Raw genomic sequence first — 15591 nt, forward strand, 5'->3', positions numbered from 1 at the left:
TTATTTTGATTATCCATCAAGGATTTTTGGATCCCAAAATATACAAAACTAGAGCACCGCACTCGTAGAGCGCAAACCTCCTCCAACACTAGTTTCTAATTCCACAAATGTTACCTTAGAAAAAATGTTCAAGGTCAAAGTCCTGTTAGAAGTGGCTTCACATAAGATAAATTAGATATGATCAAATGTCAGGAGGATGTATTTACTTCATGCACTTGAATCAAAGATTTTTTTTGTGGTGTTGTCAAGTATTTTTTTCAGCTCTTTTGGTTTCTGAATTCTTTTTCAGATCATTTTCACAGAACATTGTTTATCTCTGCTGTGCACAATTTGTTGTTGCTTTTTGACACTTGATTTCTGCCTGATAACTGGAAGACAAACAGGCATAAAATTGGAGCCTCGATCTAATTTTGGTGGTGTAGTTAAATCCAGAACAGAAAAATGAGAGAGACTGAGGCACATTTGATTGAGATATAATGCAAAATGTACATCAAATGGGCTTTTCAATATTAAATTCAAATGTCCACAAAATCCAGCAATCCAGATCAAACTTCAATGTTAAAGATCTGGATTTTTCCAATTTTCCAAGATTTTTCCTGACTTTGACCTATGACCTTGAAAATTGAATCAGTTCTTGCCTATCAGGATATGAATCTCTAGTCCAAGTTTCATAATAATATATGAAAAATTGTAGGCTCCAGGCTGTTCACAAACAAACAAATATACAAACAGTTGTGAGAACAGAACCTCCTCCAATTTCATAGGCAGAGGTAAAAATGGGTTTTTGGACCATGTTTTTCTTGACACTTACCTTTGACCAAACTACTCCAACCTCTAAATATCTACACGTGTAATATTACTACAGACTTTGATCCATAGGCTTCTTGGTTGTTGAGATGTACAAGAATATGGTATTTTTGGACCATGTTCTTCTTGACCTTTGACCAAATGACTCCAACAGCTAATTACCTCTAGTTTGAAAGAAATCCTTGTCCCACCCCACCCGACGCACACACACACATAAACACCAGTGAAAACAACACCTTGCTTCACTGCTTCACTGGCACATGCAGTAATAAATGAGTATTTCAGTCAAAATATCTTAAAACAAATAACCTTTGTTGCGACCAGCCTCCGTCGTTTTCCTCCACAGCTAAGATTTACGTTGTCAATCCAAAGTGTGACTCAAAAACGAACAAAAATCCAAAAGAAGTAAAATAAAATGAAGTGAAGCAGGCAGACTTCCAATAAATCCGGAACATAAAGGGACGTGTGGAAACATGGAAGTAGCTCGGTCAACCATTGACCTGCAGCGATAAGAAGAAGGCGTGACAGCAGGTTAACAGGAAGCACGATTTACTGCAGATCAGCTGGATTTTCATCCGGAATCCTCCAGGAAGGAACAACTTTCCAATACCCCCCCCCCCCCGCTCCCCCCGCTTCCTTCAACAATGACAGTCAGGAATCACATGCTTCCAACTCATCCGTGCACATGATGTTCATTTCCCGGCAGTAATCTGTCTTATGTGCACCGACTACACATACAAACTACAACATACGTGTGAAGGAGCAGCTGGTTCAAATCCTGCAGCAGACACAGAAAAACAGTCCAAATAAAGTTTGATGCTCAAAGAGCATCTGCACTGCTGAAACTAACACACCACTAGATGTCACTGCTGTGACCACATTTTGGAGAAGCATCACAAACATTCTCAGAGTTTGGTGATTTCTTCAGCAGCGTGCTGCTGCTAATCAGGTCAGGTCGGGTCTGGGATCAGTAGTGGTTCTGTGTGGTTCTGCATCCACAGAACCACACAGGCAGGTCATCAGCCCATCCCCGCCTCCCAAAACCAGTCATCTGGATGCACTGTACCTGCTGACAGGTGGGCGTGTACTTGACCTTTTCAGCCCCGTGTGCTGGATCACACACCCATAGAAACGTCACACTGTAACTGACATTCGCTCGCAATGCAAAGATTTACGGTTCCAGACGTAAGTCATAAACATTTCGAGTTACACCTGCAGCACTGACCTGTCGGAACAAAAACCACAGAGCCAGAACGCTGGAAATTGGACATATTAGAAATGGTCTTATGTTGTGCTGAATCAAGGAAAACATATTCTACAAGATAATTGCTGAAAACATTTGAAACTATTTAATATATTAATTTCTTGCCTAAAATTTCCACTTCAGCGTGTTCGCAATTTTAAAACATAAAACAGCCATGTGTGTTTTTAAAGGGTATTGAAATATTTTCTTTTTTAAAATATTTTACTATTTCAAAACAGTTGATGCATACTTTTCAAAGAATCATCAAAGTACTGTATGAGTACTGTAAGTACCATAAAGTACCACAGGGACACTGGAAAAACTACGTGTGGACAGACATGAACTTGAAACCATATGTAACTGTGGTCAAATATAACAACACAATCCAAGTCACTGAAATCACTTTAAATTAAACATTTCCTTCACAAAGTCTTGAGGAACAAGAAATCCAGTCCTGTATGTCCCAAAGACTTTCTGTCTGTCCATATTTTGTAAAGCAGATCAGAAAGAGAAGCTTCAACATCAAAACCAAGAAGTCTTCAAAGAGAATGTGGTAGAAGCAGGTAATTAACTGGTGGAGTTTGGCTCTGTGGTATCAGTGATGTCACAGAGTCAAGTATCAGCTGAAGTGTCCAATTACATTTGAGACAAAGGTTAAGAAAGGAAATACGTCTGCAGGAATAGAAGCCCGCTGGATAAACTTTAAAGACATCAGCAACAATAACTCAGTGTGGACAAAGTATGTATGTTCAGGAACCAGAAGACATTTTTCCACACCAAGAGCGAGAAAAAAAATGTGTTTTGAGTCTCCTCCCTGCTTCTGTATCCAGGTCATGTTTTTGTCAAAGAGCGGTTTCATAAGGCTGCAGGTGATGAGATACTGGACACAAACATATCATCTGAAGATGAAAAGATCAGGATCCGGTACCAGGATCTCACAGTAGGCTGTGCATTAACCTCAAACACAAAATTTCAAAAATGTTGAAAAGATATTTCAGATTTTATCACCAAAATAAATCATTTTCCACATGTAAATTTAGTTCCACTTTTGATAAATAAAAACCTGACTGTGGAGGTTCTTTTGGCACAAAAATCAGTCTAAACCAGCTTAAAATGTTCATATCTTGCGATACGAACATTTCAATCAATCAACCAATCAACTTTTTTCTTATATAGCGCCAAATCACAACAAACAGCTGCCCCAAGGCGCTCCACATTGTAAGGCAAGGCCATACAATAATTATGAAAAACCCCAACGGTCAAAACGACCCCCTATGAGCAAGCACTTGGCCACAGTGGGAAGGAAAAACTCCCTTTTAACAGGAAGAAACCTCCAGCAGAACCAGGCTCAGGGAGGGGCAGTCTTCTGCTGAGACTGGTTGGGGCTGAGGGAAAGAACCAGGAAAAAGACATGCCGAGAAGGGGGGCAGAGATCGATCACTAATGATTAAATGCAGAGTGATGCATACGGAGCAAAAAGAGAAAGAAACAGTGCATCATGGGAACCCCCCCACAGTCTACGTCTAAAGCAACATAACCAAGGGATGGTCCAAGGTCACCGATCCAGCCCTAACTATAAGCCTTAGCGAAAAGGAAAGTTTTAAGCCTAATCTTAAAAGTAGAGAGGGTATCTGTCTCCCTGATCTGAATTGGGAGCTGGTTCCACAGGAGAGGAGCCTGAAAGCTGAAGGCTCTGCCTCCCATTCTACTCTTACAAACCCTAGGAACCACAAGTAAGCCCGCAGTCTGAGAGCGAAGCGCTCTAATGGGGTAATATGGTACTACGAGGTCCCTAAGATAAGATGGGACCTGATTATTCAAAACCTTATAAGTAAGAAGAAGAATTTTAAATTCTATTCTAGAATTAACAGGAAGCCAATGAAGAGAGGCCAACACGGGTGAGATATGCTCTCTCCTGCTAGTCCCCGTCAGTACTCTAGCTGCAGCATTCTGAACCAACTGAAGGCTTTTTAGGGAACTTTTAGGACAACCTGATAATAATGAATTACAATAGTCCAGCCTAGAGGAAATAAATGCATGAATTAGTTTTTCAGCATCACTCTGAGACAAGACCTTTCTGATTTTAGAGATATTGCGTAAATGCAAAAAGGCAGTCCTACATATTTGTTTAATATACGCTTTGAATGACATATCCTGATCAAAAATGACTCCAAGATTTCTCACAGTATTACTAGAGATCAGGGAAATGCCATCCAGAGTAACAATCTGGTTAGACACCATGCTTCTAAGATTTGTGGGGCCAAGTACAATAACTTCAGTTTTATCTGAGTTTAAAAGCAGGAAATTAGAGGTCATCCATGTCTTTATGTCTGTAAGACAATCCTGCAGTTTAGCTAATTGGTGTGTATCCTCTGGCTTCATGGATAGATAAAGCTGGGTATCATCTGCGTAACAATGAAAATTTAAGCAATACCGTCTAATAATACTGCCCAAGGGAAGCATGTACAAAGTGAACAAAATTGGTCCTAGCACAGAACCTTGTGGAACTCCATAATTAACTTCAGTCTGTGAAGAAGATTCCCAATTTACATGAACAAACTGTAATCTATTAGACAAATATGATTCAAACCACCGCAGCGCAGTGCCCTTAATACCTATGACATGCTCTAATCTCTGTAATAAAATTTTATGGTCAACAGTATCAAAAGCAGCACTGAGGTCCAACAGAACAAGCACAGAGATAAGTCCACTGTCCGAAGCCATAAGAAGATCATTTGTAACCTTCACTAATGCTGTTTCTGTACTATGATGAATTCTAAAACCTGACTGAAACTCTTCAAATAGACCATTCCTCTGCAAATGATCAGTTAGCTGTTTTACAACTACCCTTTCAAGAATTTTTGAGAGAAAAGGAAGGTTGGAGATTGGCCTATAATTAGCTAAGATAGCTGGGTCAAGTGATGGCTTTTTAAGTAATGGTTTAATTACTGCCACCTTAAAGGCCTGTGGTACATAACCAACTAACAAAGATAGATTGATCATATTTAAGATTGAAGCATTAAATAATGGTAGGACTTCCTTGAGCAGCCTGGCAGGAATGGGGTCTAATAAGCATGTTGATGGTTTGGATGAAGTAACTAATGAAAATAACTCAGACAGAACAATCGGAGAGAAAGAGTCTAACCAAATACCGGCATCACTGAAAGCAGCCAAAGATAACGATACATCTTTGGGATGGTTATGAGTAATTTTTTCTCTAATAGTCAAAATTTTGTTAGCAAAGAAAGTCATGAAGTCATTACTAGTTAAAGTTAATGGAATACTCAGCTCAATAGAGCTCTGACTCTTTGTCAGCCTGGCTACAGTGCTGAAAAGAAACCTGGGGTTGTTCTTATTTTCTTCAATTAGTGATGAGTAGAAAGATGTCCTAGCTTTACGGAGGGCTTTTTTATAGAGCAACAAACTCTTTTTCCAGGCTAAGTGAAGATCTTCTAAATTAGTGAGACGCCATTTCCTCTCCAACTTACGGGTTATCTGCTTTAAGCTACGAGTTTGTGAGTTATACCACGGAGTCAGACACTTCTGATTTAAAGCTCTCTTTTTCAGAGGAGCTACAGCATCCAAAGTTGTCTTCAATGAGGATGTAAAACTATTGACGAGATACTCTAACTCCCTTACAGAGTTTAGGTAGCTACTCTGCTCTGTGTTGGTATATGACATTAGAGAACATAAAGAAGGAATCATATCCTTAAACCTAGTTACAGCACTTTCTGAAAGACTTCTAGTGTAATGAAACTTATTCCCCACTGCAGGGTAGTCCAACAGGGTAAATGTAAATGTTATTAAAAAATGATCAGACAGAAGGGAGTTTTCCTTCCACCAAATTTAGTTCTGTTGTAGTACATTTTCCAAAATAGCTCAAACTTTCATCTGCGAAATGTGGCGAGGATTCATCCCATCCTGTCTATGGCTGATGCTGAGACTTTGATACGTGCGTTTATTTCTTCGACTGGATTATTGTAATGTTTTATTTTCTGGCCTGCCGCAGTCTAGCATTCAAGGACTTCAGTTGGTACAGAATGCTGCTGCCAGAGTTTTGACACAAAATAGAAGGTTTGACCACATTACTCCCATTCTGGCATCCCTTCATTGGCTACCGGTTTCTGCCAGATCGGATTTTAAAGTTTTATTGTTGGTTTATAAAGTTGTTCATGGACTGGCACCTTCCTACCTGGTGGACTTGGTTAAGCCCTACGTACCTGCGAGGCCCTTGAGTTCGCAGGGTGCAGGGCTTCTGTGTGTTCCGAGGATGAACAAGAAGTCTGTGGGGTATAGAGCCTTCTCTTACCGTGGTCCGACTCTTTGGAACGATCTACCTGCTGTTATTCGGCAGTCTGACACGGTGGAGACTTTTAAATCAAGATTGAAGACCCACTTTTTTTTAGACTGTCTTATCATTAATTTAATCTGTTTGTGTTTGCTTTGTAATTTCTTTTTATTCTACTGTGTTTTATCTTTTATTGTGCTTTTCCTGCTTTTAATTTTAGATTAATTTGTGTTGTGAATTGTGTGAAGCGCCTTGGGGCGACTTTGTCGTGAGTTGGCGCTATTTGAAAATTGAACTATTTCTATATTGCCTGAATAGTTGTTCATCAGCGAAAAACAAAATGAACTTCTAGTCATTAAAAAAAATTGTTCTTTCCACATTAACAAGTGTTAAAAATGTGCTTTTCTGTTTAGGATGTACTGTATACTAAAAATTAAATAGTTTCACTGCTTTCTAACCATTTTAAATCGGTTCAAATCAAATGGAATCTTATTTTGAAATGTTATCAAACTGAATAACAAGCTGGTTTAAAAGTCGTGATGGACTAAATTCAAATTGACAGAAAAAACAAAACAAAACAAAAAAAAAACCAAATTGAACGTTCGGATTTTTGCACTTAAAAAAAGATTTTTGTTCTGGTTCATATTTCATTCAAACTATATTTAACTCTACAGATTTAATCCATAAAGGTGGCAAAATGTCAGTCACCCCGACATATAATGCTGTATTTGTGGCAGAACGTCACACTGTACAGGTGTGCCTATTTTTTAATGCCCATACTGGGTATTTAAAGTACTACAAGTCAGTGAAACAGCTCATAATAAATAAGGCCGTTTTTACGAAGTTTATTGCTTAAACCTCTTCTTTTTCTTTTAATTCCTCACAAACAAGGAAACAAAAACGTACCGTGACACTGACACAGTCGGCGGCTGTCGGTCTGTCAGACGTGGTTCGGAGGATTCGGTCCGGAAGCTGTCCGGCCTGACGCGCCGTGTGGAGACACCAGCAGGCTGCACCACGCAGCTCGCTGACTCCGCCCACAGCTTGATTGGCAGCTTCCAGAAGAAGAGTATCAGGATTTTCACAGGCAGGTGACTAATTTTGGAAGCTTTATATCAAAGAACAAACAAATAGGTGTAAAAAGGTCACATGACTGACAGCCCTGATCCCAAAGAACTGACACCACTTCCTGCTTGTGTTTGGCTGTGACTGACGACGTATAAAAAGGAGTGACCTTTAACCCCCCAATATAACTTTATGCCTCCAACACACACACTTTAATGGGAAAATGTTCACATTGTTGGACCAAACGACTGCCTGATCATTGAAACACTGTGCTGAATCTGTAAGTTTTATTTATTTTTTTATTTATTTTGGAAGTTTTAAGGGCTAAAAGAGACATTTCACGCAGTTATTTGTGGAAATGTCTGATTAACTTCAGCTGGTTCAAAGCCACACAATTACAGTGACATCATTACAGATCAGATTAAAATAATCTGACAGGTGTAACCTCTGACCTGTCAGGCTTCTTGCTGATATTTCATCCAAAAACTGATGTCAAATAAATAACCTATGTAATACAGCGACGACCACATGAAACCAGATTACTGCTGCTCAGTTCAACAAGATCAAATAAATGTGACATCATCAAAATTAACAGAACCGTGTTGAAGCCCCACATTTACAGATACTGTGCATTTATTAGTTTTTAGACATTTGATAAGGCACTGATATAAATATCAAAACTTCTTTTACATAAAGAAAAAGATTTTTGTCATATTAAAGTTCACTGCAAGATTCATCACTTTTAAATTTGAATGAATCATTCAAAAATCATTTTTAAAGGGTCTGTAGATGTAAAGGACTCGTTAATTATCAACCTTCACTTAGTTCCAGGCTGCAGTTCATTTATGCTGCAAAGTGATTTAATGCAGCAAATTAACATTTAATATACATCAAGTACGTGACACTTGCAGCAAAAATTAACAAATGTTTGTCAAACTATTTGTGGTACTATATTAGTCTAGTATGGATTAGAAAACTCAAAAAACTTTTGAATTACACCCCAAACAAAGCAAAAATGTATGCAGCTGATCTAATTTGCAAGGGTTACTTATATCAAATGCCACATTTTATTAATCAGCATGTTCTTAAGAACACATTCACACAGACATAAAAAGCATTACTTTGCTACAAATATTCAAATATTATGATGGTAGAGATGTTCAAACTGCTGCTGCTGTTTCAAACTAAACTCACATAAATGAACTAAAAGTTTTAAACTAGTTCGTATTTGCTAAACTCAAGAACAACTGAGCAATTCTGCAGATTACATTCACATTACTGCATGTTTGTGGCTCATTTTCTACGAGTACAACGGCTGCCGACTGACATCAGAAATGTTTACTTTAACGTTTTATTTTGTTTTGTGTAATTTGTAACAATACCTTTTAATTAATTCATTTGTAATTTTCCCAATTGAAGCACTTTGTGTTTGTTTGAAGACATAAATTTGGATTTGTTGGGTAAAATTTATACAAATATAAATAACCACTGAGGATTACACAAAGTATTAAAATACTTATTTCCAGTGTTGTTCTAACATTGGAAATAAGTATCGTCATCATCACCATCACTCATTCACTCCTGACTCAGTGAACATTAAGAGACATGTACAGAGTTTGACTTTTTGTTTTTATTAAACAGGCGGCATTAGCTCAGTTGGGCAGAACGGGTTATCCACTATTCAAAATGTCTGTGGGTTTGATCCCCAAGTGAAGCTGCCTGTTGACCATGCTGGTCCATTTAACGTAAAAAAAAAAAAAAAAGCCTAATTTTTTTAAGAGAAACTATTCAAATTTTGAGAAATTTTGCCATGAAACAGAAATCCACGTGTGTGTCCTGATCATCATCATTTAATGGGCTCCTCCTCTTTATAAGATTACTAAATCAAGTTCCATGGACATTAATGAAAAAAAGTTGCAGTGACACTTATGGTCACATGACATTAACACCGCAAGTGTTAAAAAAAAAAAAAAAAAAAGAAACTAAAAATGGGGGGCACCTGGGTTCAAGTTTTTGTTGCTGTGTTCTATGAAAACATTTATTGGCTCTGTGTCGCCTCTAAAATCAGAAAAAGTTTTCTCCAGATTTACAATCTGGTAATGATGGAAGTGCTTCTAGACATGTACAAGTACTGTTACACTCAAAGTCGAACTGCTGCAAACTATGTTGTTCAGGTGATGGAGGTTTTGATCTTCTGGAGAATTATGACTGGCACACGACCCCGGTGGGCTCAGGGTTGAAGTTTGGCAGTACAACCTTAAAGACATAATCCTCTCTGAAGTCATTCCCTCTTCTTGGCAGTGCATCATTTCAGGGTCTAACGGCGTTCAGAGATCAGGAAATATAAAGGTTACCGGGCAAAAATCCTTGGAACGCTACGTCTGCCGGCAATAAGAAAACTGCACTGGACGCAGAAACGGGAAGCAGTCTTATTCCAGTCACAAGTCAGACTCATGGAGATCACACGTCAACTCGTTCAGCAGGATGCTGAATAAACGCTGTCTTGACTTTTGTGATTTAGCAGAAACATACTGATGCTCCAGCGGCACCATCAAGTCTGACAAGAGAAGCAGTTTGGCGCCTGTGTGAGGGCGGCACGGGTTCAGCTGCGGTGAGCGGCGCCGTCGATGCTTTGCTGGATGTCTGACATCTTCTTCAGCAGCTGGTTCACTTTAGCTTCATCAAACTCCAGACAGACAAACTCTGAGTCCTGGCAGACAGAAGGAAGGGGACGGACGGACGGACGGACGGACGGACACACACACACACACACACACTCACACACACACACACACACACACACACACACACACACACACACACACACACACACACACACACACACACACACACTCTAACTCAAAGAGGGGACACCAAAAAGATACTTAAAATATCAGAACGTATTCACAGATTCAGAATTTCTCAGCAGCAGGGGGACAAAATGTGAGCACAAAAGTTCAGCATCATAATATGTGGGGAAAAAAAAGATCCTTCATCCAACACTGATGTTTAAATTCCGGCCTCCTACTGAAGATTCTAGACCACAAGTTGCACCCCGATTCCAAAAATCCAGGAAATCGGCCTGATTTATTACAATAGAAGGCTAAATTTATACTCACTACTAATATATGACCACTGTAACAGAATAAATAATCTCTAGTACAGACGAGTCCACTACTCCACACAGTCTATGCGTTGCTCCTGCGTTAGTACCACAATTTTCCACAAATATCTACTACTCACCGTTTTGGATCACAGTGTTTCCCAAATTTGTTAAACATGTTCAAATATTTCCCAATTGCTCACAATGTTCTACAGCACTACTCGTACCACCGTTTACACCCAATATGAGGCCACGATAGGATATCAAATTATACAGTAGTGTTCAGAATAATAGTAGTGCTATGTGACTAAAAAGATTAATCCAGGTTTTGAGTATATTTCTTATTGTTACATGGGAAACAAGGTACCAGTAGATTCTCACAAATCCAACAAGACCAAGCATTCATGATATGCACACTCTTAAGGCTATGAAATTGGTCTATTAGCAAAAAAAAGTAGAAAAGGGGGTGTTCACAATAATAGTAGCATCTGCTGTTGACGCTACAAACTCAAACCTATTATGTTCAAACTGCTTTTTTAGCAATCCTGTGAATCACTAAACTAGTATTTAGTTGTATAACCACAGTTTTTCATGATTTCTTCACATCTGCGAGGCATTAATTCTGTTGGTTTGGAACCAAGACTTTGCTGGTTTACTAGTGTGCTTGGGGTCATTGTCTTGTTGAAACACCCATTTCAAGGGCATGTCCTCTTCAGCATAAGGCAACATGACCTCTTCAAGTATTTTGACATATCCAAACTGATCCATGATACCTGGTATGTGATATATAGGCCAAACACCATAGTAGGAGAAACATGCCCATATCATGATGCTTGCACCGCCATGCTTCACTGTCTTCACTGTGAACTGTGGCTTGAATTCAGAGTTTGGGGGTCATTTCACAAGCTGTCTGCGGCCCTTGGACCCAAAAAGAACATTTTACTTTCATCAGTCCACAAAATATTCCTCCATTTATCTTTAGGCCAGTTGATGTGTTCTTTGGCAAATTGTAACCTCTTCTGCACGTCTTTTATTTAACAGAGGGACTTTGCGGAGGATTCTTGCAAATAAATTAGCTTCACACAGGCGTCTTCTGTCACAGCACTTACAGGTAACTCCAGACTGTCTTTGATCATCCTGGAGCGGACAATGGGTGAGCCTTTGCCATTCTGGTTATTCTTCTATCCATTTTGATGGTTGTTTTCCGTTTTCTTCCACGCATGTTTTTTTTTTTTGTCCATTTTAAAGCATTGGAGATCATTGTAGATGAACAGCCTATAATTTTTTTTGCACCTGTGTATAAGTTTTCCCCTCTCCAATCAACTTTTTAATCAAACTACGCTGTTCTTCTGAACAATGTCTTGAACGTCCCATTTTCCTCAGGCTTTCAAAGAGAAAAGCATGTTCAACAGGTGCTGGCTTCATCCTTAAATAGGGGACACCTGATTCACACCTGTTTGTTCCACAAAATTGATGAACTCACTGACTGAATGCCACACTACTATTATTGTGAACACCCCCTTTTCTACTTTTTTTTTTTACTAATAGCCCAATTTCATAGCCTTAAGAGTGTGCATATCATGAATGCTTGGTCTTGCTGGATTTGTGAGAATCTACTCTGGTACCTTGTTTCCTATGTAACAATAAGAAATATACTCAAAACCTGGATTAATCATTTTAGTCACATAGCACTACTATTATTCTGAACACTACTGTATTTGACACCAAAAATGTGGCCAGTTGGGCATCAGCAATCTGCTATGGAAAACCAGCATTAGATACAAAACAAAACAAAAAAAAATACTGCCAGCTTTATTTGTGCACTATTTTTCTGTACTGTACACCCGGCAGTGACAGCAGATGAGCTTTGACCTATAACAGTTTGATATTTTTAGAAGAGGACAAGCTCTAAATCTTCACATTATACAATCCGACAATACATAATCCACTCAGGACATCTGGACCCACAGCACTGACATATCACAAAGACACATATTTAGCTCCAAATAATCTAATAAACAACAATCGTCAATCCAAATCAATAAAAACAACAACAACAAAAAAAACCCTTAGTCCTCTGAATCAGTGCATCTGCAACAGGTCAAAGGTCAACTGGGTTAATAGATTTAAAATAATAACCAGAGGCGGAGTTTGGCATGTGAACCAAAAGGATCTGACCCAAAAATAAACAAACATGTTGTAACCTCCACCGATGAGAGGGGTTAATGGTAAAACTTCACTGTCCTGCTGCCACGTTCAGTTTGGAGCATCAAACTGGTGTTCTGGAAGAACATGTTTGGAAAGAGAACAACTATCCAACCATCTTTTTCTAGACTGTGATCAATAAATCCTCAGAACCTTTTCCTCGTCACTTTGTTCCACCACTGATTTTGATTTTTCAAAGTGGTTCAGTTCACTGCAGCACACACAGAAGAAAAAACAAAACAAAAAAACAACAACAATAATAACCTCTATATATGAGTCTCACCTGACCCGCCCGGCCCAGCTCCAGCTCCAGGAGGGCCACTGGACCACTGTCGGCCGCACCCTCCTGGCTGGCTGCGGTCTGGAGGTCCACCCTCCAGGACAGGCCCCTGAGGCCGGGCTCCCAGTGACTCTGAGCCAGCAAACTCTCCCTCACCCGGGTTCGGTGGCTCTTCCAGAAACGAGAGAGCGCGGCAGCTTGCTCAGTGCTCAGCCTGCCGCCACCATGCTTCTTGGTCTGGGCTGTGAGGTAGGCCTCTAGCTGGCTGTGGTCCATGTCCGCTGTGGCGATGGACTAAGATAGGAAAACAATAACACACAGGAGTCACGTCAGCATCAGTACAACTTTACGTTCCACACTGTTGGGTCATGATTAGAAAATAGAAATAAGTTCCACAAAGGTCCTGAGGCCCGCTGGAGCCGGTACATATGTATCCCTGGATTCCACTGTGACTGAAGAGGTCCATTCAAGAGCCAGTTTCTTTTTTAAGAATCAGGCAGTGGGTGACATTCAAAAGTAACCAAATTACAATCTGGGAAAACTCTTAAATAGGAAGCTGAAATACAGCTAGATTTTGCTGTCGTAGTTCTGTTACTGCAGAATTGCCTTAAATGACCATTTTTGGATTATATGTGTATGTGTCCTTCAGGCCTCCAGAAAGTACCTGTCCGACATGCTGCAGTTTTCTGTTCATCCTACCAATCAAAATGAAGCTGGTCAGTCATTGACACATTAAGAAATTTAAAAATTTTTTATTAAGTCAAATTTTGGCCATAAAGAAATTGGATCAGACATTTCTAAATCGCCTTCAGCTTAGTCAAACGCTGCTGCTCGTCTTCTTTCAGGAAAGGAAAAAGTCCGACCACATTAACGCCGGTCTTGGCTACTCTTCACTGACTTCCGGTCCGTTACTGGGTTGATTTAACTTCTTTAATTGTCTTTAAAGCCCTCACTGGCCTGGCCCCAGTGTATCTTTTTGAGCTTCTTTTCATTCCCCCCCAACCAGAACCTTAAGGTCTTCTGACCAGCTGTTGCTGGAGGTGCCTAAAACCAGATTAAACACGAGAGGTGACAAGAGCTTTGCAGCGGCTGCCCCCAGGCTGTGGAATAGTCTCCCTTTAATATTAGATCATCCTGTCCCTAGAGACTTGTAAATCCTCTTTAAAAACCTATTTCTTTTCTCTGGTGTCAGGGGCGAGTTACTGCCCCAAGTGGAGGAGTTTAAGTATCTCAACATCTTGTTCATGAGTGGGGATAAGTTGGAGCGTGAGATCCATAGACAGACTGGGGCAAGCATCTGATGATTATGACGCTGTAACTGACCGTTTGTGGTGAAGAAGGACAGACCTCAGAAGGAGCTTAGCTGGAAGGCGAATTCGATTTACGCTCCTATCCTCCCCAATGGTCATGAACGTCCAGTAATGACAGAAAGAATAAGATTGCGATAGAAGCAGCAAAATGAGATTACTCCATCAGTATCTGGACTTTCACTCCTGAACAGGGATGAGAACTTGACTATTGCAGGGGGGACTTGGACTAGAGCTGTTGCTTAGTTGCATCGAAAGAGCAAGCTGTGGTTCCGGCTTATGAGCCCTAAGGAGGTCTTCCAAGGCACCAGAGGAATAACCAGGACATGCTGGAGGGATTATAATTCCCAGATGGTTTGGGATTGTCGTAAACTCTCCCAGGAATAGAAGACTTGGATGAGGATAGGGAAGTGTGGGATGAGTTGCTTGGACTGTTGCTATCGTGACCAGGATAAGCACCAGAGAATTAATGAATCAATCAATCAATCAATCAAATCTTGTTTCAGACAGTTGTTTTTGAAGCCAAACTACTCTGAATGAAGTGATCTGCCTTAAACCGCCCAGCTGTCCTTGAATTAAGTCATGTGAAAACATGAGCGAAACACTTCACAAATAACAACAATAAGATCATCAACAAATCAATCTAAAACTAATTCGCTTCATCGTCAGGATCTGGTCCACGTGTGGCCCCTGAACCGCTGGTTGAACACCCCCCACTAAAACCTCTCACTCTGAGGGTTCGATACTTCGATTTGTTTTAAATTAGTGTCGCTGACGTGATTTCTCTAATTAGATTTTTTGTCCTGAAGAAAAACAGATTTCTCTCTGTTGTTTGTTGTTGTTTATTTCCGGTCTTTTTATTACCTTCACCAGCGCCTTCATTTTTTCGTACAAAGCCTTGAAGTCGTCCTGCGGTACTTCAGGATATAACTCGTTTTTCAGCAGCTCCTCCGTTACTTCGGCGTTTCCGTATAAACTTTCTGAGCGATTCCGCTCAACAAGCCGCATCAGAGATTTCAACCGCCGACACCTCCGCGTCCGCCATGCTGCTGCCTCACTGTGGTCACGTAAGGGCGGAGGGCGGGTCAAATCACGCGAGGCCGGGCCACCATGGCATTATGGAATTTGTAGTTCTATAAAGATAAATCGTTGCAAAACACGTTGATCAGATTGATTTATTTTTAAATCCTTCAGAGTCATTCAGGAGATGGATGTTTACACTGGTATTATATATAAAACAATCTGGACCGCTTTCTGTGAAACACCATCAAACTTTAAGATTTTGATAAAGTG

The 15591-nt window shown here is 40.0% G+C and overlaps 1 protein-coding gene across 1 annotated transcript; it reads right to left on the reverse strand.

Annotated features, from left to right (window-relative positions):
* Positions 1 to 9172: 9172 nt before the first annotated feature.
* On the reverse strand, positions 9173 to 15365 carry commd1 (copper metabolism (Murr1) domain containing 1). The gene is made up of 3 exons (XM_034189065.1): positions 15163 to 15365; positions 12995 to 13285; positions 9173 to 10113 (listed from the first exon to the last, which is right to left on the reverse strand). Exons 1-3 carry the CDS (start codon positions 15304 to 15306, stop codon positions 10006 to 10008), a joined length of 543 nt encoding a protein of 180 aa, XP_034044956.1. The 5' UTR covers positions 15307 to 15365; the 3' UTR covers positions 9173 to 10005.
* Positions 15366 to 15591: the final 226 nt, after the last annotated feature.

This window comes from Thalassophryne amazonica, chromosome 15, assembly GCF_902500255.1.
Source record: "Thalassophryne amazonica chromosome 15, fThaAma1.1, whole genome shotgun sequence".
Classification (NCBI taxonomy): domain Eukaryota; kingdom Metazoa; phylum Chordata; class Actinopteri; order Batrachoidiformes; family Batrachoididae; genus Thalassophryne; species Thalassophryne amazonica.

Excerpts from the sequence above, each read along its gene's own strand:
- commd1 (XM_034189065.1), bottom strand. The coding sequence starts at position 15,306 with ATGCGGCTTGTTGAGCGGAATCGCTCAGAAAGTTTATACGGAAACGCC. Across the intron at positions 13,286-15,162 it reads AAATGAAGGCGCTGGTGAAG|TCCATCGCCACAGCGGACAT; the intron begins GTAATAAAAAGA and ends TTCCTATCTTAG. Across the intron at positions 10,114-12,994 it reads AGCTGGGCCGGGCGGGTCAG|GACTCAGAGTTTGTCTGTCT; the intron begins GTGAGACTCATA and ends TCTGTCTGCCAG.